The sequence below is a fragment of the Pogoniulus pusillus genome, chromosome 17, assembly GCF_015220805.1.
Source record: "Pogoniulus pusillus isolate bPogPus1 chromosome 17, bPogPus1.pri, whole genome shotgun sequence".
In the NCBI taxonomy this organism is placed as follows: domain Eukaryota; kingdom Metazoa; phylum Chordata; class Aves; order Piciformes; family Lybiidae; genus Pogoniulus; species Pogoniulus pusillus.
This window is the reverse complement of record NC_087280.1, coordinates 18,445,699-18,472,828: the sequence shown is the minus strand read 5'-3', so window position 1 is coordinate 18,472,828 and position 27,130 is coordinate 18,445,699. Positions and strand designations below refer to the sequence as shown.

Here is a 27,130-nt window from a genome sequence, read left to right as displayed (position 1 = left end):
TGATCTGTTGGCAATACTGGAAGGGGGAAGGGACAGCCGGGCCAGTTACTGGGTTTCCTGTCATGCGTTCACAGAGTTGTGTTTGGGCCACGGGGAAGGAAGGAAGGAGTAGGTGAGAATTTTTCGAAGTTATAACTGGAGCTTGAACATGTGTGTTAGGATTTGAAGATGTTTTCTTGCAGGATTTTGACTACATCCAGTTAAAGTAACTGGAAAGCAGCTTTTGTTTCAACCAAGATACAAGTGAAGTGTAATGAAGTTAAAAATTTCAATTCCTAGGGTATTCTTTTCTTGTATTACTTTTTATGATTGTTGCTTGAGTGTGCTTGACTTGGTTTATTGACTTTTACACTTGAGAGAGAGAGAGCCTAATCTTACCTCAAACTCCTTGGTTCATGCTTAGGAGTACTAGTCTTAGACCTTTAGACTTTGAAATGTTCCACCATTAATTTATCTGCTTGTCTGAGTCTGGTTTAACCACTTTCTATAGTTATCTTGTCTTCTTTTTCCAATTCCACACAATTTCAGGCAAGGAAACAATTGCGTGTATTAATGGAAAGACTGTTGTAGGTGTTTATTTCTGAAGGAAAAGCTCTTCATTGAAAAGGAATATTTCTGGAAAAGCTTGTGCTGCAGTTGTTATTGTAGTTGCTACAATATTTAACAAGGGATTAGAATATTTGCTTCTTGTTACTATGCAAAAGAAACTTGATATACAATACATTCAGGATGCTGCTTATAATGTGATTTATTCCATATTTTCTGGAAGATATATTTTTGTTTGGATTTCTGTAGAAGAGCATTTTTGCTGAAGTTCATAAACCCCCTCAGAATTATATGCCAAATTTCCATGCTTTTTGTTGATTAAAAATTGATTTCTTCATTTAGTGTGATATGAGCCGTTTAGTGTTCTGCACCTCAGTAGCCAGTGCCAGATATACAAATACCAACTACTCTTGGCTTCCAGCAGCAAATGTATAAAATGCTTTTTAGAGAATGTTTGTGCGGCTTTTGGATTAATAACTCTGGTCATTCTGGAGTTCAACAATACTGCCACATTGACAGTTTTTAGATCTTGTATTTTTGTTCTGTCAAACCCAGAAACAGACAAACTGGTAAGAACTGCTTTTGTTGTGTAGTGTATGAATTTGCAGACCATCATTGAGAAACTAACTTCTGGGCTTAGTAAGACATAGTTAAAAAATAATTTCCTGATAATGTTTGAGTTCTACTTCCAGGTGGATTTTAAAAGCTGCCTCCCTGCAGGAAGTGAGCAAAATAGTTTTAACTGTGCTTTAATGTCTTGCATATGCTGCAGGATTTCTTGATCTTTTCCTGTAAATGGCAGTAACTTGGCAAGTCCTATGTGTAGCTTAATATTTAAGCTAACTCTATTTTTCTGTTGCCAGTGCTTTTCGATATAGGAGTAGACTAACTGAAAATTGGGAAACAGAACTTGATTCTTTTGCTTTAGAGCTATACATCCCAAAAGCTTGGTATCGGCATAGATTTAGTATTGTTCAGCTTGTTGCAACAATTATTCTGGAGAAGATTTAGACCAGATAAGAGACACTAAATTTAATTGCAAGTTGACATTTTGTGACTTTTGTCGAATTCTCTTGTTGTGCATATGTGTGTGTGTTGTGGTTTTTTTTTTTTTTTTTCTGCTCTTCACATTCATTAACTACATTAATGATTTTTTTCAGTGAATAGGTGTCACTGTTCCAGCTAAATCCTTGTCTGTAGTGATGGTGTAACTGGTGGTATTCTTTCTACTTTGTGTCCTTGTGACCATTTGATCTATTGAGATGAAAATGCTGTAAGCTGATGACATTGCTTGTGTGCTTGTTCCCTGTTATTGTGTTAATGTTCAGGTCATAACTATTAGTAGAAACATTATTAGGAGAGGAAATCTAGCACAGGAAACCTTCCTGTGTACTACTCGAAGTAGTAATGAATTCTAACAGGCTTCCCATGGTAGTGGATGTTTTCTTTAGTACGCATTAGTTGCATCTTTCGATAATTCATTGTAATACATCATGTTGGCAGTCTTACAGTCAATACACAAGTTGCTGTAGCAAAACTTTTCTAAAACACTATAAAGAAAGCACATAAACCCATGTTTGGCAAAAAAATGCTGAAGGATTCTAATGGTTCCTGACTGTGTGGGGACTGTGTTTCTCTTTTTGGCATTCATGTAAGCTTTTTAATCCAAGTCTTTGTCTCTTCTCCTCTGCTGTATTCCTCTACCAAATTAAATTATTTAACTTTTATTTTAGCAATAGGAGACAATTTGAGCATAATTAAAGTAATGTATCTGTCTAAATGAGTGATACCTAATTGGATTATCATTGTTTAGAGAACATGTCTGCAGTGATTCATTGTGGAGCTGCACTTTTCTGTTTGAGAGCTACAGTAAATATTGAAGTATCACTGTTCAATCTAATAGATGTAGCATTAGATCTCCACTACCATTGGCACTCTTCATTTCCAGAATGCACCGGTAGTTTGAAGTGCTGTTTTGAAATTCCAGAATTTTGAAGTAATCTCTAGCTGTAGTTCAGTGGCAGAGAAAGGCACACATTGCTTGCCCACTTAGCCTGATCAGCCTGTGAATGGACAGCCCTTCTTTCCTGCTGTGTCTGCTGCCTCTTTTAAAAGAGATTTCAGCCTTTTTACTGCTTGGGTTTCATATTCTGCCCGTGGGAAGATGCATTGAGCCTAGAGGTGCTCAGCCACATGGAAAATAAGGGAAGGTAATGTCCCCATTGTTTTAATGATTTTTCTTTGAAAGGTGTTTCTGGGTTACAGTGCTGTCTAGTCTTTGACAGTTTATGTATGAAATATGAACTTGGAGAGTTCTTCACCCAGACTTGTGCACCTAGCAAGTCTGTTTAGGCATGCTACAATTGTACAGGCCCTACCCATTTCCTTGGCTTATCATAGCACTCACTCAAAAGACTTGCTAAGGTATGATACTGAATAGCTAGGATGGGGAAAATGTTTTAATTAGATCTATTTTCCAAGTTAGTAACTGAATTCAGGAAAACAGTCCTTAAGTCTGTTTATCTAGAATTTCTTAGGTGACCCCTTAGATCTAAGGTAAAGCTCTGTTGTGGTAGATGTGTCTGGACAGATACGTGCATGCTACCTTTAAATGAGTTTAATGGAGCTGTGCAAGTGCATGGCATGGCAGCATCCCCACTCAAAGAAAGCATTTATTTTATCCTACCACTTGAAAATCCATGGTGCCATCAAATGCTCTTAATTGTGGCACCTAAATGGGCAAGCCTGTTTCTTAGTGGAGAATACATATCAAGTGTTATTTGTCATCTGTTAAGTCTTTGGGAAATGGGGTTGATATGTTCATTGATGACTACTCACTAACAAGATGTGTGTGACAGTGCACCTGTGCTTTGAGGTGGGTATGTCTTAACACATGGTCTTGTGTGGTTTCTAGCTGTGAATTCCTGTTTCAGCTTTTCTTCATGTCTTTAGCAGAAGAGTGCTGCAACTATTTGATATGTTCCAGTAAAACAAATGACAACCAGCACCCACCAACTTTTATGCTTTTTCCATTTGTTTCTTTATGAAATGTGGTTTGGATTTTTTTTTAATGAATTGTGAGAGCATATTAAGATTTAGCAAGCTGCAAGAAGTACCTTCAGAAGTAGGCTTGAAATTCTTCATTGTTACTGTGTTACAGATTTAAATTATTCATCCTTAAATAATATTTTTGTTTTAATATTTTGTTTAGATGGTTACAGTGAAGTTTTTGGTTTGCAGTAAAACTTGTAGTTTCAAATTTTGTCTGTGGTCGAGGTTGATACCTCTGTGCCAAGAAGAAAGTTTTAGCTCCATTTGCCTTGAACAAATGGGGAAGACTAGGCAAGTAAAAACTGATTCGTTTTGATCTGGATGTACAATGCGGCTTCTGAACTGTCCAGCATACAGATCTCCTGGTGCTGAAATTTCTACTCCATTGTAATTTGACTTCAAATGATTGCCTGACTTATTTCTTTCAGACTGCTGCAGGTGCCTAAATCCATGTCTTCATGCCTAGGTGCAATTTAACCAAGAATGAGACGAGATTGTCAGTGTGACAGGGCAGAGTAGTATTTTGAAGAGGAAGCTTGATGTGACTTGGCTAAAATGAAGCAATGGAAACAGTTGAACCTGTCTGGACATGATTTTTGGTGTGAGACTCTGCAAAAGTCAATATGGCAGACTCAACTATTTGGTTTCTTTTTCTGGGAGATAGCTACAAGTGAACCAGAAGTATTCCTCCTCACCTCTATCTTTCTCTGGGGTTTTTTTGAGCATTCATTCATTTCACTTCCCAGTGAGTAGATGAGTTTGTCAGATGTATCTAAAATGGTAGGGTTTTTCCTTTGAGAAAGAAGTCCTGTGAATTCTGCTCTTAATATTTGATTTTTACTGAATATCTTCAGTTAATTTTTTTTTGTTTATTTTCTGATATTTTCATGAGCAAAGTTCCAGATCAGTCAGCTGGCTATGTCACATGAACAGATTTTGTTCTTTTTTTTCCATCTAGGTTCTTGGAAAGTAGATTTCACTAAACCAGACCAATTATGTGGAGAAACAAGCCAGTTACTGTCTGATCTCCAAACCATCATCTGCATAGTTTTACATTATGCAAGCTATGCTTTTGTTCATAATCATATTAGGTAGGTTTCTGTTGTTGGGTTTTGTTTGCTTCTGAATATGACTAACCTGTAACACATCAAACAGTTGCAGACAATTTAATTCCAAGTCCTTCACCAAGGTCAGTGTTTTGTATAATATTGAGCATTTACTGTTCTTAATCAAAACATGTTTCATATCTGTAAAACTGAAGCTTTTTTTCTGTAGGACTCTAATGTTATTGAAGTAGAAACACTTCAGTTTTTATTGTGTTGGTGAAATTTAGAAGCTATGTCTTTAGGGGTGTAGTGAGAAATATGTGAATTAGAAGGATGAAAACCACGTTTTTTTATAGACAAGTTGAATTTATTCAATTTCCTGGTTTTGTTTTCATGTTGAAACTTACTGATTCAATTAGTTAATTACTGTGTGTTTTATCAGTGTTAACTGTTTTGCACTTAAAATGTGCTGGTACTTTTTTGCTGATAGCAGGTCAGAATCCTTCAATAACTAAGACAGAAACAAGAGTTCAAATAGGATGTAATGAAAAAAATGGGTTCAGGTCTGATGCAGATAATTAAGTGATGGCTTAAATATCTGAGCAGTAGCAAGTCAAATGTGTACAGTTTAGGAGTAAACAAATGGAATCCAGGTAGTCTCATGTTTTTTTGATGGTTATGCAGAGGTAAAGCATGGGTCTTGAAGGTTGGTGTTTTTTCTTTGCAGTGACAGTTTCTGTGCTCCCCTGGGTTGGGGGTGGGGAATTCTTACAGCAGCTGCACAGAAACCTGTAAGTACAAGGATGGCCCAGATTTGATGGTAAAGCTATCAGGCAGAGTACTGCTGTTTATTAACACTTCATCAGTATGATGCTGTTGCAGCAGATAAAGTGTCTCAATCACATGCTCGGGTGTGACACTGTATGAACATGTACTTGGTGTGTAGACAATAGAAGTGTTTCTCCTGATTCATTTTAAAAACTCCTACATTAGAGATTATTTTGTGTCTCTAATGTGGTCCCTTAGTACAGAAGTTCTAATGTAAAAATGAAACCTGGTCAAAATACCAGAACTGTACTGTAGACTTCAGGTAGTTTGGTGCTTAACATTTGAGTCACTAAAACTGCAAGTGCTATCATGCTGCTGTAAAAATGTGATGTCTTGTATCCTTCTCTCAGTGTACTACTTCTGAATGCTAGTGTTCTTTGCAGACTGATAAGGAGTAACTCTGGATAGTGAGGTAGTTGAAAGTATCATCAATTGCAGCCATTTATTACAACATACCTGTACCTTTGCCTCTCTTTGCCCCCATAATATTCTTGTAGCATATCTTTGTTGTGGCTACTTCGGTTGCTAGTTAATAATTCTGTCTTGATTTCCAGTTATCTTCCATACAGTTGAAAGCGAGGACTAGTGATGTATAAACAAGCTTTCATTTTTCACCCTTTTCAGAGCAGTCAAGGCAACATTTCAGAAGCAGCTCTGCTAAGGGCTGCATGCTAGGTCAAAGTTAGACTGAGCTAAATGGAAGTGTTTTCTGGCACTGGGCAGGCGGGGCTTGAGTGCACAGCACAAAAGAGGAGCCATCAACAAAGTACAGAAGAGCTGAGGTGGCACCCACTTGGCCTGTTAGAATGTCCCCAGGGAATGTCGGGCACAGGGCTGGCAAGCGGGATGGGCAAACAGGTGTAACTACATCAGTGGACAAGGGGAGACCGACAGATGTCGTTTGTCTGGACTATTGTAAAGCCTTGGACACAGTCCTCTCCAACATCCTTTTCTCTGAGATGGAGAGATAGGGATTTGATGGGTGGACTGTCCAGTGGATAAGGAATTGGTTGGATGATTGCATCCAAGGACGTGATGTCCAGATGGGGGTGGATGTCAAATGGTGTCCCTCAAGGGTTTGTATTGGGACCAGTGCTGTTCAGCATCTTTACCAATGATAGTGACACTGAGTGGACCTTTGGCAAATTTGCAAATGCAGTGGTGTGGCTGTTAAGTCTGAAGGATGGAATGCCACCCAGGAGAGGCAGACCGAGGAGAAACTCATGAGGTTTGATAATGCAAAATGTAAGGTCAGGGCAATCCTAGATATCAATACAGGCTGTGGGATGATGAAATTGACAGCAGCTCTGCAAAACAAGGAATTCGGAGTACTGATGGATGAGAGACTGGATGTGAGTCAGTAGTGTGTGCTTGTGGCCCAGAAGGCCAGGCTACATCAAAAGAAATGTGGTCAGCAGATAAAGAGTTGACTCTGCCCCTTTTGTGCTGCTCTGGTAAGACCTCCAGCTCTGGAGCCCTCAACACAGGAGGAACGTGGACTTGATGGATTTGGTCCAGAGGAGAGACATAAAAATGATCGTTGAAGTAGGTCATCTCTTTGACAAAGACAGACTGAGGGAACTGGGGTTGAGCCTAGAGAAGAAAAGGCTCTGGGGAGGCCTAATAGCCTTCCAATTCCTGAAGGATGGGGGCCTACCTACAAAAAGGCTGGAGAGAGACCTGTAGTGATAGGACAAGGAGCGGTGTTTTGAAATTAGAAAAGAATAGGTTTAGATTGGACATTAGGAACAAGTTCTTTTACCATGAAGGTAGTGGAACACTGGAACAAGTTGCTCAGGGAAGTAGTTGTGACCTTCTCCCTGGAGATATTCAAGGTCAGGCTCCACAAGGCTCTGAACAGCCTTATCTAGTGGAGTATGTCCCTGTTAACTGTGGGGCACTTGGACTAGATGACCTTTGGAGGTCCCTTCAAACGCAAACTATTCTATGAATTGCACAAGGATTGTACTTAACTGCGTCAGGATGTGCTTATAGCATGCAACAAACATGCAGTTGCAGCTTAAGTAGCTATATGAGTAGCTATAGAAGTTAGCTACTGTGGATATGGTTTCAGCAGAGTAGCAACAGCCTGAGATTTCTGTGGGCTCTTTACCAAAGGTCTGTATGATGTCCCCTGCCTCCAGCTTCAATGCTGAAGCATACTGCCAATAAGTCTTTCAGTTTTGAGCTAGGTTTTCCTCTGTGCTTATGAAAACAAAAGCATTAATGTGTATTCTTCCAGCAAAATATGGATACTTTATTCCTGATTCTCTTGACCTCTGTGATCAGATTGCTTCCACTTTTATTTTAGCATTCTCCAAGGCAGCAGTCTGGAGCCTTAAAACAACTTCTCTGAAATGTCCTCCTGAGTATCTGTAGGCAGCTTTTAGAAGAGATTGCCTTCCTTTCCCCACTAAGTTGTTAAAATTAATGCCAGCCCAGATTTGTTTGTACTTTTTTACATGTCAATGTGTGTTTTTCTTTACATGTCAATATATGTAGACAATGTGTGGGGTTTTTATATGTGCCTTTTATAGGGAACATCTGCTATCAAGTTGTTAGAACAGTACACAGTGGTGCTTATTTAAAATGTCTTCTAGTAGTTTCTGTGTACCCAGTTAGTTTAATAAACCACTAAAATATTTCAAATACAGGTGAATACCCTATGCAGTTGGTAACATGTACTTGTTTGAATTTCATCAGTCTTGCACATTGTGTGCAGACAATCTTATGACCTTTTTCTTAATTTTTTATAACAAGAGCAAGACCAATTAGCTTTGCAGTTTCGAATCTTCAAAATTCATAATATAGATAACATAAATGCAAGGCTTACTTGTGTGTTCTAAAATAGTAAATGGGTTAAAGTAGCATTGGCATACTTAGTGCTCTGTTGGCATAGTTTTTCCCTTCAGATGGTTGTTTGGAATGCGAGGCCTCTTCATATATTTGCTGTAGCAGAGCTGAACTCTAGTGTTGCTTATAGGAGAAATTTAATACAAGCAGCTTGTACAGAACTGACCTGCTGCTGTGATAGCATCTCATATATTTAGCACACATGTGTCTGGTAGCCATGTGATCTTAGCAAGTGAAAGACACAGTGAAACTCTACAAAATGATGATTTCTCTGAATGTTTTCATAGTTCTGTTGATTAATTAAAATGTTATCATATTATTTGAAGAGACACACTTTGTAACAGATGCAGCCAAGTGCAGAACTTGGAATGCTGCAGCATTGTATCTGCATACCAGTGTGAGAGAGGGCTGAGAATTTAAATGCAGTTGGATTTTTTTTTTAACCCACCATAATTTTTGGATTTTGTTTGGGCTTTAGCCTGCTATGATTCAGTTTTCTACTGCCCTGATGACTAAAGATTTTTTTTTCATCAAATCTGAAAATAGCAATCTGTTCCTTACTTTTAAGAAGCTACAAATGTAAATTTCAGCAGTGCTGTGATACTGTCAGAATTTCTTGGTATTATCCGTGCATAAGAGCTAATGTGTCAGTGACATGCATTTTGCAGATTTAACAAATCACCATTTGGGAGGTGATACACAGGGACTAGTGGCATACAGAAGTTCTCTATCAAGACAACATTGCAAGGTGGATGGTATCGTTAATGGAATGTAACATTTTTTGTTGTGCAAAATCCTAATAAAGTTTGACAGCATTTTTCCTGCTGGTTTGTCACTGGAAGCGTGATATTGATGTTGCTTTACTGTTTATAGTTTGTTGTTTTTTTTTATCATGTGCTGAGCAGAAAGAATAAGATGCATTGCTCATTGTCTGTTGTTGCACAACACCCTTTTAGCATGCAGTAGCAGAATTCTTCTGGCACTGCAGCTATGGGCCCAGGTGAATAAACATGTCCTAGGTTGAATCTAAGCACCAGGATAGAGCTTTAATACTGAATATAGGACATTGTATTTCTAACAAGTCATTGCTAAGGGATTTGCTTAGTCTCAGACTTGCATGATTGCATTCCTTAAGGTTGAAGATTCAAGTGGGTTCTGAATGCTTTGGGAGTTTCTTTCTTCAGGTCCAGTGTTCACACATCATGCCAGTGAGGCTTGGCTAAAAGCAGAATGAAGGGCTCCACCTCTGCCAGCTCTGATTTAACTTGTACATCTTCCAGCTAGTACCTTGTTCAACTTCTTCCCATTGAGAAAGCTACATAGGCACTTTCTTCCAGATAATGGGTTGTTGGATTTTGGGTTTTGATGCTATTGCAGATTTTTGTTATGGACTAGTCAGCTCCTTCAAGGTTGAAGGTATTTTCTATCATATTCTTTAGCTTTGGTAAATACTGTATTTGCGGAAAACTTACAGGGAAGCCCACTGGATTTTCTTTTCAATACTTCAAGGACACAAATAGAAAAGCAAATTAAATTGTCTTAAAGTTCCTGAATTAGTAACAAGGTCCCTTTAGAATTCCCATTTTGTTTTTCTCTGGCAATCTGGATCTGAGGCACTGCAGAACTGCCAGTGAAAACTCAGATCTTGAGCAAGACCTGAGTTGTTCACAGTGGGGTTTTCAGTAATGTTGAAAAATTGACAAATAGTTTCAGTTTTTTGATTTAGCTTGCTTTTTCTCATGGCTTTTCCAAACTTTTGTTACAAGAACCAAATCTCATGCTTAGCTGATTCTGTTTTCAGAAGGCCAAAGAATACCATGTGCATCCTTGAAAGACCTTCCCTTAAGGTGAAATCCTTAAAAGTGAATGAGAACTGGTTTCTTTTTAATGTCTGTTCGAATCTACTAAATTCAAAAAGCCATGTCTGTGTCTTTGTTCTATTCTTCATGGCATCGAATCAGATAAAATACCACAGATAGAACTCCTTACAGATAAACTTATTGTTAACTCTTTTTCTGCTGCTGTCTTCCATCATGTGCTTTCCTTCGCTTTCTGGGAACTTTAATGCCTTTCTACCAGCGATATGAGGTGAATATGTTTACTGAAGTGAACTTGGACTCATTCCAAGAAAGAACAAAGAGTGAGACTTGAGAGCTATCTTGCCTCCATATGGGAAGACTACAGAGAAGATTACCATCCTGTTTAGGAATATTACGGCTTCAGTTCCACCTACTGAGAGAATTAGGCAAGGGATCTCATTTGTGTAAAAGGAGATTTTTGACTCGGAGGATTCACTATATAGCTTAGGTAATTCTTCTGTTCTGTGTCCAAACTGACATCTTGCAAATAATGCAAATAGACTGACATTACAATGCGAGAGCGGAAATCTTAGTTTACTATATTTAAACCAGAGCTTAATGCATTGCTGCTTTCTAGCTGCTGTCTCCTATGCAATAGACCATGCTTCTGCAGCTGATCTGCTACTGGTGCATTCAAAGGGGAGTGTCTGTTGTCTATAAAGGCTTGCTAGTGTTGTTAATTGGGCATTACCATCAAAATTAAATATATTCAGTGGTAGACAAAAGAGAGAGGAATATCTGCAAGAAGCTGGAATCTCTGCAGTGTAGGTTGACATAACATGTTAAGAGTAGTGCTGGCTGGAAGTACAGGGTAAGCTTGTTTTGATTCATGTCTTCCTTCTGAAAGCAGGCAAATATTTATAGTGTGGAGGATGTCTCCACCCCTCCCCCCAGTGAGGCTGTGTATTGGATTAAATGGCGACACTATTGGTTAATTCTTCCAAATCTAAACATAGACCCTAATCAGAGGTGCGTCTGTGGTGGTAAAAGTCTGTTAGCTTCAGATGAAATCATATGATGTTTTGAAAACCAGGTCTGACTTAGTGGTGAGCATTTTGGGTTGTATCAAGAAGTCTTTGTTTCAGATCTCAGATTATTAATCTGTTAGTTTTAGCACCACTATGAAATTGCTAGAAAGCAAGTACCAATCGCCAGTAATCTGAACTGTAGAGTCAGTTGCTGGAAAGATACTTTTCTTCCAACAGGAAGACAGAATTTTGTTTGTCCTTGTGTTTGGATTTTAGTTTTCTTAAGTCCGAATGCATTTCCATGCAGCTTCTGTAGTTCTGCCTCGAACTAGAGGATATGAGCACTGAGAGGAAAGCAGGATTCTTACCAATGTGATTTCTTGGATAAATCCACTTTCCTAATTATTTTGTCCATTCTTTTATGTGCTGTCAGTAGCATTTCACTTTTTTGAACAGAGTTTTTTCCACATTTGCTCTAAATTGACTGTGTAGTTTTTATTATTGGTCTCATATACAAAATCTGCAAAGGAGAAGTTAGGGTAGAAGTTGCTGAGCTGTGTTAAGAGCTTGAAAGGATGGAACTGAATGCTGGAAGTTTCTACTTGCAGTACAATTTGTAGCTAGAGTTACAGTTTAGCTGCTATATATCTGTATGTTGCAATGAGATTTTCACTGTTGTCTGTGAAAGCAGGTATGGTCAAAGATGCATCAGGCTTACTGAGGGGAAAATATGTTTTTAATGCAGGCAAAATTTGCTATAGGACAGATGAACATATTGGACTCTAGCTGCACTGTCCCTTGTAGGCTCTGTCTTTGCTGATGCAGGTGAAATTGGAGACTACGAGCTCTGGTATCTGCTCTTTGCCAGCTAGCTGTCAATATTTATTGCTTCAGCTGCTGCAAGGCTTCCAGTCAGCATGTAAAAGAAAGATAGTTTTAATGTCCTGGAGGCCTGGACTACTCAACAATAACTTTTTTAGGAGTTAGGATTTCTTGCAGGTGCAAGCATGCTTCTAAACAGGTTCTTGAAAGCTGCATAGAAACTTCATGCCAGTTCACCATGATTCACTTTTCTGATCCTATAACTTATATAATTGTTTGCTGATTATTTAAGTAAAATGAGATGTAAAGTAATTAAGATGGCATCTGATTCTAGTATACAGAATCTACTTGTGTGAATACATTTAATGTGTGAGGTTTTATGTATGTTTTTTTGGGTTTGCTTAAGGAAAGAAATATATAGGGTTTGTCATGAAGACAAAATGTTTTATTGTCATACCAGAAAGGAATGGAAAAGATTACAGATGCTTCCTGGTGTACTTCAGTGATAATGTTAGAATAAAGAAATCCATTTCTAAGTCTAAATGTTTTATCACTTCATATACAGGAATTTATCACTAGATTTAACCACTCATTTCTTCAAGCTCAGAGGTTGACCGAGGAGTCTGAACTTGCATATTGCACGCTTTCATCTAACAAGGCTATAGGCAGTATCAAAGATTTTTTTTGTGAGATGCAGTGGCTCTTGCCAAAATAAGATACTGCTGTTAACATTAAGTGCATCAATTAGAGCTAATACTTTCAAGAAGTCGTCACTGATGTCTAACTGATACATGTTTGCTTTACAACTGAAATACAATTTCTGGCTGTCTTAGCTAGGTTTTTGTCAGAGACGGACAAGACAACTACATAGATGGAAGGGATGTAGCTGTGTGCATGTAGCTGGTTTATGTAATTTTCAAGGCACGTTTAAATCATTGATGAAATAAAGTGCCGAGATGTCCAATTTGACCATGAAATAGTGCAAGATTCTGAGGCTGATCATGTACACCTCATTTCTGAAGTGGTTTCAGGATTGTTTCGTAGCATTTCTGTTTCTTTGGTAGTCAGGATAATAATTTATGTTTCCAGAATCGGGATATAAGCTGTGTGTGACTGTGTATTTTTTTATTAATGCATTGTTGCAGGGTCTGGATGGCCAGCTACACGTTAGTCTCTACTTTGTGACCAATCCTGGTTACTGTCAGGTCTAGGCAGTCATTGCATTAGATAGCAAGCACTTGGCTAAGTAGTGAAGATGGAGATGTCTGCAGTTTCAAAAAGCTTGCATTTGCATCTAATGTTTCATGTCAGATTTAAATGAATATACTTGCTTAAATGGCAGAGGCTTTCAATAAGGGGAGTCTAGGATGATCTGAGCCTGCCTGGGCTTCTGCTTCAGATCTTGGACTACTTAATGTAATTGAAAGTAGGCCAGCTGCCTTTCACGTACGTTGCAATTCAGCTTTTGTGTTATCTTGCTTTTCTTAATATTCCTTGGTATTGTTGAGCTCTTCAGTGACGTAGTATTTTGTCAGAAGGGCTTAGTTTATTTACATGTGGATGACTTTGTTGTTTCTTGCTTGGGACCTCAATTTTTTCTGGTCCTTCACTTCTGTCAGCTGTTATCTTCTTGTTCAGACTTTTTTGGCGGCTCTGTTTATGCAACAAAGTTACTTGTCAGGGTTTGCTGACAGGAAGCGAAACAGATATTTTCTGAGTTTTGAGGACTTCTGGTTTTAATACAGTAGTGGGGACAACTGGGTCAGACTGCTCTCTTTCTGTTTATAGTCACAGAATATTTAATTTGAGAAGCTATCGAAACATTTTAAAACATCTTGCTACCCCTCAAATCATGTAGCTTCACTGCTGTGAAGCAGTAATGTTTGTTAGAATCAAATGACTTTAAGTTTTCTGCTTGCAGCAAGCTGCAAGAAAGTTGAAATAACTATATTTTATCATCTGCTCTGCCTTGCAGGTATAGCACATAGTAGAAATAACTGCAGCATCCTGAATTCAATTTACCAACTAAAACATATTAACTGATTGTGGTGCTTTTTTTCCTTAGCAATGGCAACAAACCAGCATATGAAGTTACTTAGTTTTAAAATGAGCTTTACATTGGGAAAACAGCTCTTACCTGAAAATACAGTGTACTGTGATCAGTGTAGTTTAGGTAACATGTTTGGAAGTGAACCAAAGTGGCTAGATTAATATTAATGACATGTGAATGCCCAAACTACCATATATCACCTGCCAAAAAAGATTGATATGCAGGAGCAGAAAATAATGTAATGCTCTCACTTATTTTCTTAGTAGAAACTGAGTTTACTATGGTTAGGTTTAGGTGCTGGGTTTTGTATCTTAATGTAGCTATTTTTTTTTTTTCAGTGACCTGCCTTGTGAGGGGAGGCTAATAGGTGGGGGAAGAGGTTAAGTACTTGGATCAATAAAATATTTTTAGGTTGTAAGACATTTCAGTCATTTAAAAATGACTACTGAAATTAGAGAGTGTGGGGATCAGACTGTTCCTTGACTGTGAGTGCCCAGCACCATCTTTGTGAGTTCGTTGATGTTGCCTGTATTTTACCTGTGCTTAATCTTTTTTTCCACAGTATATCACTCCTGAAGTGTAGCTGAGTGGATTCATCTCACATTGTTTTATCATTTGCCACTTGTCTGCATCCTAAAACCTTAGATAGTAAAGAGGTAGTCTTCATGCATGTTTAGAAAGGACCTTTCCTATGATCTGCTATAGCCAACAGTGATGGTGTTTTACTTAAATATAATGTGACTGTTAGCTTAAAAGTATGTAGGGAAGGGGATAGTTCACTGAAATTTGGTTTTAATTTTTAAAGTACAGTATGCCTTTTTTCTTAGGAATTTGAAGTGCCATTATATCTGTGTTTTAAAAGATAAGATTGAGTTTCGAACAAAGCCTAAGCAGCCACAGAAAAAGGAACTTACCAGTAATCTGTTAGAAACATGTAGGCGTCTTTATGGTTTACTGAAAGTCTGCATGCCTCACTAAGGCTGTTTGAAGCACTATGTTGTCGTGTCTGTCTGGTTTATAATTGTTGCACTTCAGCAATATGACTGCATGCTGTCATTTAATCAGACATCGAATAAATTATCAAGAAAGCTCTTGGATAATTGTTCAGTGAGTTAAAGCATCTTTCAGTTTCTTTCATGTGTGCTATCTCTTCTATTTATTTGTTCTTGGTTTTCCTGCCCTGCTTTCTTTAAAAGGAGAGTGTCTGTATCATATGGAATCCTCTGGAAGACTGGAAGCATGGATTTGGTAAGAGAGAGAGAGGGAGTGCTCATTTAGAACGTGATTGTGGAGACTACCTCTCATAGCAGGTTACAGGAAAACCTCACCAAAACAAACAGAAAATGAACCAAAATAACCCACCAAAAAATCTGAACAAAGCCTCCACAAATGGAAGTTAGGCAAGAAGCTTGGAGCCTGTGGCTTGTGCAGAGCTCATAAAAAAACTGTTGTATAGGATCCAGAAGCATATAGTTAAGTAGAAGCAAAACTTCAGCAAGACGTTTCCCAGGTACAAAATGTGACTACACAGTCATCTGTATTGTAAAGCCACTGTTGATTGAAGCCAAACTAGGCAGCAAAACCCCATCTTGCAAGGGCACAAAGTATAATCTTGTTTAAAATTCCTCTGTTTCCACACTCTTTATCTACTCATGTTTATCCCTTCCTAAGAACTTTAATAAAATCTGTCAGTTTTTAGTTCACATTCTTGTTTGAGATGCCTCTGTTTACACCTTGTCCTACAGAGAGCTATGTAAAAGCTATGGCTGCCTTTGTATCCCATTACATTCCTGGAGCCAGCTGTAAATGTTTTTGATTGCTTTAATGTTTGTTCAGTAACATGTGTTGAAGTTGCTGTCATGTGGCTGTTTACTGCATTACCTCAACCCTTTGTAGGCAGAGTGGACAGTTTTTATAACAACGAATTGCTAGAAGTTTAGTCACTGATAGAGTTCAGAACTTCACTTGGTTGGGAACTGTTGTCGCAATGTGCTATCCAGCTTACACAGACTCCTACATCAGATAAACTTAGTGTAAAATAAGATTACCTCATAACTCATGTGCTTTGTTTTTCCCAGTAGAAGAAATTGAAAAACAGGCAATCAAATGCCTTACATATACATAATGAGGAAAAATCTGAGGTGGTTTCTACTCTTGCCTTGGGAAATTGTGCCAGTTCCACACCAGTCAGTTTTAATGTATTGAGACCAGAGAGCGTTTTACTGAACTGGAGAACTGCTTATTTAGCATTTGCTACGAGGAAGCTGAATGCAGCCTGCAAAATCCAAATACATTTTTTTCTGCCTGATTTGTAGATGGAAAGACATGGAGGATACAGTTTGAATTAGCTCAGTTGGCCATCCTTGTGTTTTGAACAATGTGTAAAAGTAGTACACTATATTTATGGTATGTTACTTTCAGGTGTTGATATATATTTTTTTCTGAAAACCCTGTCTGTGAGATGTGTTTATGATATAGAACTTTCAAAGAGCTTTTTTGTCATGGGTGTATGAGTGTGCAGTTCTTCATATGCAGGTTATTTGTTCAGGTTCTAAATGGATTGTAAAATTAGTTCTCTCCCAAGCACCCAATTTAAAATCTCCAATGCCTTTTCTGAGGAGTAAATCATATAGTTCTCAAAAGCAAAAAGGGTGGTACTGTTCTGTCCAAATAGAAATGGCAGGAACCTGAATTTTTAAGGTTACTTGGACATGTTGCTTACATTTAACTTGCTGCTTCCGCTGAATTCAGCCTGGCATGGCTGTGTTAAAAAATCAGAGCAAAGCTTTAATTATCTATAAAACTATGAAAACACTGAGTGGCCACATACATGAATTAAAAAAGGGTCATGCAGCTTGTCTAGAATTTCATAGAGATCTGACCAAATCATTCTAGCACTTAAGGAGAGTACAGCTGTAACTGTGAAAGCATCTTTTGTCCACTTGCAGTCCCCACTCTTACTGTACATGCTCTGCTTTGCTCGACTGATTTCCATGGAGATAAATATAGATGTGACAGGTGGGGCAGAGGTGTTGTGAGAACTTTGAGATAGTGAGCTCTGCCTTTGCCAAATGTGTGTTGTTATGCAAAATAAGATGATCTGTATTCTCTGATCTATTGATAAACTGAAGTTGAGGAGGGAAAAGTAATGAGCCAAGATAGCAGTAATTAAAGCTTCAGTGTCACTGTGGTAACTGATGAAATATGAATACTTCTGAAAATAGATTTCTCATTGATAATACCTTTTCTTACAGCCATGACTTAGCAGTATGTAATGTTTTAAGTGTTATCTCAGGATGCTTGAAGAAGATGTATGAAGCATTAAGCTGTTGAAAAAAAAACAGAATAAAGCTCCATTCTGTTTTGTAAATAAAGTAATTAGAAATCAATACAGCCCAGTGGATGTATTTTATTCTCTTTAATAAAAGGATGAAGGAAAACATTGAAGTGAACCTTTCACTTCTTGCTGTTAGATGTTTGCTGTTCACTTCATGACCAATGCTTGTGAAGGTGTTTTACAGCTGATTCTTACTGAATCTTTAGGCTGGCTATGAAGACAGGGAATTATTTTCCCAGCTGAGAATAGCAGCATGATTTTGGTGTTGATTACTGCCCCAGATCAATTAAAGTTCATTTCACAGGGTTCCATTTTGTCTTCTGTAACAGTGGAGAGCTCTTCTTTGGCATCTTTTTGTTGTCAGTGAAATGGTGTGTAATTCAGAGCCATCTCCAGTAGACATGTTCTTGTCATTATTTTGGAAGGTACATACTGGTGGCTCCCTTCTTTGATGGCAGAGGAAAGTTTTGATAAGGAGACATGCTGTTCTGTGCCCCTTTTTTGTTTGTTTTTAGTTTGACCACATAGTGGTTTAGTTCCATGAGCATTACAAACCATAATGACCTTGAGGCAGATATTTTTGGTCTTGAAAAACATTTAATGGTGTATGAGTTTAAAGCCTGCTTTTAAATTCTTTTCATTGCACTTTGATCTTGTCACTGGAAGTTATGAAACATGTAGTGAACTCAGTACCTACAAATGCTCTTTTATTTAGTTATGGAACAATCATATATAAACTTATGTTTAGATTTCTCTGTCTAATGCAGTTATTTTACAAGCAGTGTAAATGGAAAAATGGAGAATTATCTGGTCAAAAGTTTTAGCATTGTGATAAAATTGACATGGCTGTGCTAAAATCTCCATTTCATTCACTAGGAAATTAGTGTTTCTGGTCATAGCTTTTAAATACCAGGGTTTGTTTTGTTAACAGCATCCAGAACCATCTCTTTTTGTGTCTATTTTTGTATACCATGGAAAAGTTGCATCTTTCAACTAATTACTTGATAAATTAGGAACAAGTTTCTTGAGAAACTCTTAGGAGCATGTTTTACAGACTGTTGTTCAGTCATGCAGTTAGTTTCTTAATCTGTTTGTACAAGTCTGGCAACAGAATTGCTGTGATTACTTAATATTTTAAGTTTTGCTTCTATCTAAAATTGGATTTTAATCTAGTATTGGAAAGGTTAGTTCTCTTTCTGTGGTTCTTTCTCCAGTGATAGCTCATCAGTTTCCAGGTCCTATTTTGTAACTCGTCATGATGTTGTTTTGAGAATGTAAAGATAATTATAGAAAAATCAAGATCAAATTTAGGTATGGTAATAATGTCACTTGAAAGCATGTGGTAAAGATGTATACTTTTACAAATAGCTGGATAATGGCATCTAGAGAGTATAAATGGTGAAAATAGGATGATATGTAATTTTTGGACTCGAAGCAGTAGGCCAAGAAAAAAGTTTACAGCAATGTGTAGCAGTGTGGAAAATATTGCAAACCCTCCTAATTTTAGATAAATAGGGCAGGATTCTTGCCCATCCCTGATCCTAGACAAGGCCACGTTTGTCATACTACCTAGGAGTGTCTGTACTGTCATAGGTGGTGCTGGTAGTTCTCAAACTGGTCTGTCAGCTCAGGAAAATCTCATCGTCAAAAAAAAATGTAAAATGCATTCTAGGAGTAATAAAACTTGTTTTAAAAATAGGTGTCTGTATCTTAGTTCATTTTTCATACAGCTTAGTAGTTTGTGTAGTTTCATTTGCAAGAAAATATAGTTAATATCTTTATCTCAGGCAGGAGTTAGTGCATGGCAAAGAGAAGCAGCAAAGACCATTTCGAGCAGCAGCATGTATTTAAATAGTATTTGGAAGATGCAGTTCTTCAGTAAGACTGCAGCTTTTGGGTTTGTGTTTTTGTTTGTGCTCTGAGACGTTTTGTAATATACCATCAAAATTAAATTAGAAAAACTGTATAACTTAAAAATCGGAAGCTCAAAACCAGATACGATTTTTCTGGAAGCTGAGGACCATGTTGGGTTGCAAGATTCCACAGATCTACTCGTAGGACTGATGTTGTGAGTTGTTCTTCCTGGCTGAAAGAAACAAGTGTTTTATGATGCATAAAAAAATAATATCAATAAGGAATTGTTTATGGCTTCCTGTTTTTTATATTGTCCTACTTAATTTTTTTTTGTCTGAGAGTTGTATTATTGTTTTATAACAATACTTGTGTGTCACTTGCTAACGGAGGACCTTGGAGCTCTGAGGCCAGCCTCATTTACTGTAAAGCTCTACTTGGCTGTAGAAGAATGGCTTCCAAACTGAGGATGGAAAAAAGGTTTATTTCCTAATATTGTGGTACAGCAAGAAGTGTGAGATAAATGACAACATGTAGCATTGTTTTGAAGGGGTAGGCTTTGCTAGTGTTTTGTACTTATATTTGACACTACTTAGCACAATCTGTGATGACAGGGCTATGGAAATATGACTGTAGGAAACATTTTTGTCACTTTTTGCACACCTCTGCAGAATTCCCAGCAAGAGTCTCCGTGTGATCTCTATTAAAGTGCAAATACAGATAGAGTCCCTGTGCTTGAAATCTTAATTTTAAAATCTACCTTCAGAGTAGCAGAAATCAATTTGGAGCAGGGCTGGTAGAATGTTTAAAGCACAGTTATCACATCCCATGGCTCTCAACATGTTTCAGTGCAGATCAAAATCTGACTGAATATATTTTTTTGAATTAAACTAAGATTTAACAAAAAAAAGGTGTCTGGAGTAGTTTACTTCTTAGGAGGTTGCATTCGCCTTGAGCTTATGAAGAATGAAATGTGTCTGCCTCAATTCTGGACAGTGGAATCAAGTCTGAGAATCATGTTTGACCCAGCTCCATACAGCCCTTTAGCCTTTTGATTAATTGTTTTGGTGAAGATATTATGTGACTTTTTCTTTCTTTACCTAGATATTTCCACTTAGTACTACAGGACAGGGAGGAAGGAAGGACCTGTACATGGAAAAGAGACATGCTCTGTGTTAATCTGCTTTGTCAATGTAGAATATTCAGCACATGGTGATGGGCCTTGTCACCATCTTGATATGTATGGAATTTTATGTTCTGGTCACATCCTTGGTGAGGATGCATAGTGTTTGATAGAATTACCAATGAGTGCAGCTTGGCCATGACTTCGTGCAGCCTGTGCATGCTTAGGGGCCAAATTTACATCTACATAGTCTCCTTTAGAAATACTAACCTTGGTTTAGTAAAAATTGTCTACTGTCTAATAAGCCTCACTTAAGGTTTACCAGTGTAAAATCTGTCTATACAGATCTATGTTTTCATGCAGCTGTGGCATTGAGAGTTATCATGCAAATAATCCAACATCATGACACTAATTTCTTTCTCTGCTCTGTAGTAAATGAGCTCTGATGAGACAGTTGCTGTCAAATGTACCCTGCAACTCTGATAGTGAAATGGAAGTTCCAAGACAACAATGAGGCAAACAAAAGAAAATAAATTTAAGGAGTATAACTCTGACACAGATTTTCCTAACCTTTTCTGCCAGAAAGCTTCAAGACCTTGTGGAGTTCTGCATAAATATAATTTGTTTCCACCAAACCCTTTTAAAAAGTCTTTAAATATAGGTCAAATGCAGTTTCCTTGCTTTAAACTTAACTGTTTCTCTCTACTTATGAAACTCTGAGCAACCTTGACAACAAATGATCAGAGTTCCTGAAAATATGCAGTCACAAGGGTATGTGTTTTGCTTATAGTTCTGTTGTCTTTCAGTTTTTAGTGTGATGTTTTCACATGTGTTGGGAAGGGAATAAATAAACCCACAGAAATTAAGTTTACTTTTATACAATATTGGAGCTTTAACTTGCACAGCTGCAAATACCATTTTTTCTTGCTACTATTGCAAGCTGACATTATTTTCTATTTGAAGCTCATCATAAAGCATGTGGAGCTTTTTTCTTTATTAATTCTGTTTAATAGATGCCTGAAATTCTTCTTAAAGAGAAAAAAAAAAATTCTGTGTGCCCATGCAATTTTGGTGGCTGTAATTTGATTCTGTTAGTTGAGGAAGTAGAACTTTTTCTTCATCAAGGTTACTTAACATTAGTATCAGATTTACTTTCAGAAAGTAGCATGTGTTGCTCTTCATATGTCTCTTAATTTTCCTTTCTGTAGTCAGAGGTTTGTTAATGATCTAAGTGAAATGATTTTGACTTAAGAATTTTACCTAAGTTTACAGTACAAAAATGATTTATTAAAATGAAAATTTAGCTGATTATGTTTGTGACGTAGTCATGTAGTGAACATAGTTTTCTATCTTATCTTACATAGTTTTGTTTGTTGCTAGTCAGGAAGGAAAATAAAACTGCAACTGTGACGTGATCAAGGATTTGAAGACGGAAAACTCTTTGCTCCCATGAGAGATATAGCATGTGCTTGTCACGGGGTGGTAACTTTCCACCCACAAAAGGTGGCTTTTTACTGCACAATTTACTCTGATTTTGCAGTTGATGACAAGATCCTTTTTACTCTAAGCTCATATTTAAATTCTTAGCTTAGAAAATCATCTTTTGTGTGACTTCAAAATGAAGGGGATGCGGTTTTTCAGAGCTGGGTTGCCTTTGGCAAATGTGATTCAAAGCCAGGTTTCTGGTGTCCATAGCAACCTGTGGAGAGGGAGGAAAAGCTGGACCCAGATGGGGACAGATTTGCAAATAGGAATTTGGAATTTGCAAAGTGAGAAAAGCACTTGAGGTTGAAGAAAGTAGCAGACCTGAGAGGCTATAGTGGACTGATGAACGAGGGTGAAGCTGATGTTGCAAATGGTGAATGGGTTGATGCATATGCCTAGTAGAACTCAGTCATTTCATAAGACCTGAAATAACACCCCAAAGCTATAGTACAGTGTTGGTGAAAATTTAGTGTCTGTTTTCCCATTTCCCTTTGTGTGATGGTCCATGGAGTAGATTATGGTGCTCTTCTTCCATTAGCTCGTGGAAAATGGTTGTGCATCTCTCTTACTTTGTGTTCTTAAGTATAGATACGGCATAATCTGGTGTTTTATTTCTCCTCTTCTCTACACTGTTCTACCATGAACTCCTTATTCACTGCATAGACTTGGTTTTGAGTATCAGTTGCAGAAGATGGAAGATGTGAGTGAACGAGTCAGGATTATGTGAAGAACATGTGTGGTCCCACATAGGCGTTTTAAAATTGTTTCAGAGCATAAGTCTCTCCTTAGGAAACACTTAGAGAAGCAGTAAATTTGCCTAGGTGTATGTCTAATACAGGAGAAAATAAAATGCTGATAAACATTTGTATACATCTATGGAAGGTTATGATAAAACTTTATAAACCTCATTGTAACTCTAAACACCCTCTGTCCTTACATTTTGAAAGAGTACTGTGGAAGTGGAAAGGGTAGAAAGGAGGATAGAATGGCTTTTGGGTAAGAAGTAGTTGGTAAGTGTAGGATTTTGTAGTTACAAGTAATGGCGGCTGAAGAACTAATGTGAAAGTAGAGTATGACTGCTTATTTACTACATTATGCAATTAAAAAATCAAATCTGTGGGTGCTAAGTGTAAGCAGGATCAGGCTTAAATGGAAGGCTTTATCTTCTCTGATGCATTCCTAAGCTGTGAAACTCCTTGCTTCTAGGTGGCAAAAATGAACCCAGGTTCAAAAGTAACATTCATGGAATTGAGATTTAGTTTAAAATGTAAGGTTAAGTTCCTCATTAAAAGGTCACTGAGTATCTGGAGAGAATGCTTGATAGATACTGTTTTGAACTGATACATGCTTACTCGATTCCTGTGACTACCTCTGTCATCCTACTAATACTTACAAATAGAGATGAAATGTTGGATCAAATGGACTTTCAATCTTGCATATGGTGGCTATTTGTATGTACTGGTTTGAATGGTGAATGCTTTTAACAAGCAGAGAAAGTAATCTGGTAGTTCTGTATAGTATATTTTAAAAAGAAGCTGCATGTGGAGAAGAATTTTAAGAGCTGCCTATAGAGATCCTTTTGTTAGTTATGTTTAAGGAACGTAACTAGATTTTTGTAGAACTAAATTTAATGTGTGGTTGTAGCATGAGCTGAGGAATTGTTTTCCCTTTTTTTTCTTTTCAAAAAAATAGATGGGCAGCTGATTTTAGACTGAAAGTTATTTGAACTGAAGCTTAAAGTCCAATGGTTGTTCTTGGTAGTGTGTTTATACTTTGTTTTTTTAACAAAAAAAGATACACATGTGTGTGCCTGCTCTGCTTTTTATTGTGCAATATTTGTCATCTGCTATTGGTTGTGTGGAGCCTTGTTCACCTGGCCTTGGCAAGCTTTAATGCCTTTTTAGCAGCGCACTGGAGGAAATTTCTTTTGTTGAAGAAAATAGAAGGAATTCAATGCTGGTACACTCTTAAGTTTTGCTGTATAAACAATGTCTTGTTCATGTCCTTTTGACCGGCGGACATCAGATAATCTTAGTGTTGATCTGATCACAAATTCCATGGGATAGTTATTTCTAGATACTGCTGGGCATTTTATGATGTTTTACAGAAGCAGGGCTTTGTTGATATCAGGTAGATACAAAATGACATCTCTTCATTTTGTGGTGTTCCTCCACCTCTGATGTTTATTTTTCCCCCCTCCCTCTCAAGCTGCATCAGAACGTCATGATTGTTTCTTCAGTGTAGATTGAATGTACTGTGAAGTGTAGCCTGTGACTAATCGCTTCTTGCTGTCTCTGCTTATTAACTCTGTGATGGTGATGTGGTTGCACCACTTTCTACACGTGGCCTCAAGGGTACAGCATTGTGACACCCATATTAAAATATGCAAGGCTTGATTTCAAAAGACGCTTTGGGTTGGAAAGTTAGAGAGGTTATAAGCTAGTATTGTGGGTGGTTTTATCCCCTTTAATGAATATTAGGTGGTTATAGAATAAAGGTACCTATTTGTATGCTCTAATATACCATTCATGTTCCAGAGGCTATTTATTCTCAGTTGTTCTTCAGATTTGTTGAATTAATGTTATTCTACAGTTAAAGCAGTATGTTGGGAATATGGCTTAGAACTGGTATTTTCCACTGAAAATATGTCTAAGCCTTGTAAAATACTGGGGTTTTATAGGTCAGTGGGATGCATTGGTGCCAGATGAAAGTATTAAGCTTTTCAAATTGCATGCATATTTGTTATTCTATACAATATAATGAAAGAAGTGCTGGACTGATAATTGGTTATTGGCAAATACGTAAGTTACAGGCTATTGGAGAGGGAGTAACTAGAGAAAGAGAGCAACGCTGTGAATGTTTTAATTATTCATTGGTGCTTTGGTAGCTGTGAAACCTTTATGTGAAAATATTTCCTTTGGTCTTTATCCTTTTTAAGTAAAGATATTCTTTCTTTCCTCCTTCCTGCTTCCCAATGAAACTCTAAATATCTTACCAAATGAGGTGTTTGGGAACAGAATCTTTATATTCTCATGGCTTTGTTTCATTATCATGGTGATAGGTTTGCAAGAGAAACAGGAAGCATAGTGGTTTTTCTCTAAGGTTTCCTAAAATAATGAATGGTGTTTACCAAAACTTTGTGGGTAATTTTTTGAAACCTCAAGTAACTCAGGGTCTAAGCTGTAGAGTGCTGATCACCAAACCTTTGACATCTGTAGATTTTTTTAAGACATCAATTGAAATGATATGGAATAGTCATTTTAAATCTTTACCTTATAGGTATTCACTGAAATTTTTATGCATGCACTTATTTTGTGGCTACACGCTGTACATTCATGTTTTTTTTTTTCTTTTTTTTTAAAAGGTGTTTGTAAGAAGAAATAGGAACCTTTTCTCCAGCTGAAGACAAAAGTGAAAGAAAGCTGTATCATGTGTTAGAATACTGAAGAGTGACATTTCTTGGATTAGTATATTTCTGGATAGCAAAGCGAAAGAAACAAGAGACTGAAAATGGGGAGGAAGAAAATACAGATCACAAGAATAATGGATGAACGGAATAGACAGGTGAGAAACAAGGAGTCTGCATGAACAAGTTTATCAGTACTCCTGACAATTAATGGAAACTGAATACATTCATCTTATTTCCCTCTTCTAAAGCTTAGATTTGTCTTCATATAGGTGGCGTGACCAGAATACAAATAAGAAATAGGTCTCAGTGGTTTTACTGTTGTTTGAGGAGAAAATTTTGTTTGTTCTGTTAGCAATATGAGTTACTACTTGAAAACAAATTCACTGCAAAACTACTATTCCTAATCTGTACTTTAAGTAGACTGGAGGGTTATATTATAACAGAATGCTTGCTTGATCTGATACCTACTAGGAACAGTTTGTAATGAAGATAAAGGATGAGAAATTCAGAGGGGCTGTAGTCAAAAGTGTTTGCTGCACCCTCCTCCTTTGAGGAGTTTGAAATAGCTGTGGACAAAGATCTACAGTGGTTTGCATATGATAGTGACAGAGTTCTGTTTAAAGGCATTGATTTAATATTCCTTGTATGAACTGCTTGCTACAACAGTCTTAAAGGTACTTGTCTTTCAAAAGGGAAGAGTACTGAAGAATTTACTGCTTTCCTTGGTTCTTGGCGTAGTGAAGAGATGTCCTCTGAACTTGAAAAGCACCAAAAATTGGTGATTCTGTAGAAGCAGTTTCCTCTTAACTTTTAAATTACTTCATGAGATAACACATACAATTTTAATGGGATATTGAAATGCACAGTGAGGTATCTGGAAGCTACTATTTTTAAGTATTGTAGGAATGACAGGGTGTCTTTGGGAAGAGTGGTAGTGAGTCAGACCAAGGATACTGCTAGACAAGGATCTTTTGTCCAATGATGGTCATAAGCAAGTAAGTGTAGGATGGAGTTGCACATGTTACACTACTCTGTAATCGTCTTCCAGCTTCGAACTATTCTTAGCTCAGGGATTTCCTGAGCTGGATGTGGTTTCCGTATATTTAGTAACCCTTAATGGATTTTTTGTTTGCTTTCCCTGCCCCCCACCAGTGAACTTGTTTAGTTATTCTTTGAGCCCTTATACAGTTGCAGCATTTACAGTATTTTTTGGCTGGAATTTTTTGTAGGTTCATTACCTGTTGTTTCAAGAAACAACTTTTTGTTTCCAGTTTGTCATGATTCTATTATTTATCTCTTGTGTGGAAGAGGCAGCAGTCAGTCTCTATCTAAGATAGTCTGTTCACCTTGTCTTGTTCTTCTGTGGATCTGTAATATGGTTTATTATCCTCTTAACATTTCCAGGCCAAAGCACTTTGCTTAGTTTTAATACAGAATTCACTCCACACCTTTGACCATTCTTACAGCTTTCCCCTAAATCTCGTTGAGTATCTCTGTTATTTTTAGTGGCAAAGGGACACAGAACTCCACAGTATCCAAGATGTGTACAGAACATGGACTTACATAGTGGCACACTAATGTTTATTCACTATTCACTTTGATTTGCTTGTTTAACAATTTCTGAGCACCAACCTCATGTTGGAGTAGTGTCAGAATTCTGTGACTTAGTCTTGCTGCTGACATGTCAGTTCAGAGCCCATTGTTCTGTTTGTGAAATTAGGATTGTTTTTCTGCCTGTATAACTTTAAAGCAACGTAAACTCTGACTATATATAGCAAGAAAAGTATTATTGGAGTTTGGGTGAAAGCCAAGTATTGTGTTTGAACAGCTTTAATCACACACTGACAGTATGTTTGATGTAGATAAATGTCTTGAGTATATGTAGTAAAAGTAGATGAATTA

At 37.4% G+C, this 27,130-nt stretch overlaps 1 protein-coding gene across 7 annotated transcripts in view; it reads left to right on the top strand.

Annotated features, from left to right (window-relative positions):
• MEF2A (myocyte enhancer factor 2A) overlaps positions 1 to 27,130 on the top strand; it is a 91,435-nt gene that overhangs the window by 10,558 nt on the left and 53,747 nt on the right. For all 7 annotated transcript variants that reach the window (XM_064158019.1, XM_064158021.1, XM_064158015.1 and 4 more), the window contains exon 2: positions 25,184 to 25,383. In XM_064158019.1, the coding sequence (XP_064014089.1) occupies positions 25,330 to 25,383 (54 nt within the window). In that variant the 5' untranslated portion in view covers positions 25,184 to 25,329. The remainder of the gene's footprint in view (positions 1 to 25,183; positions 25,384 to 27,130) is intronic.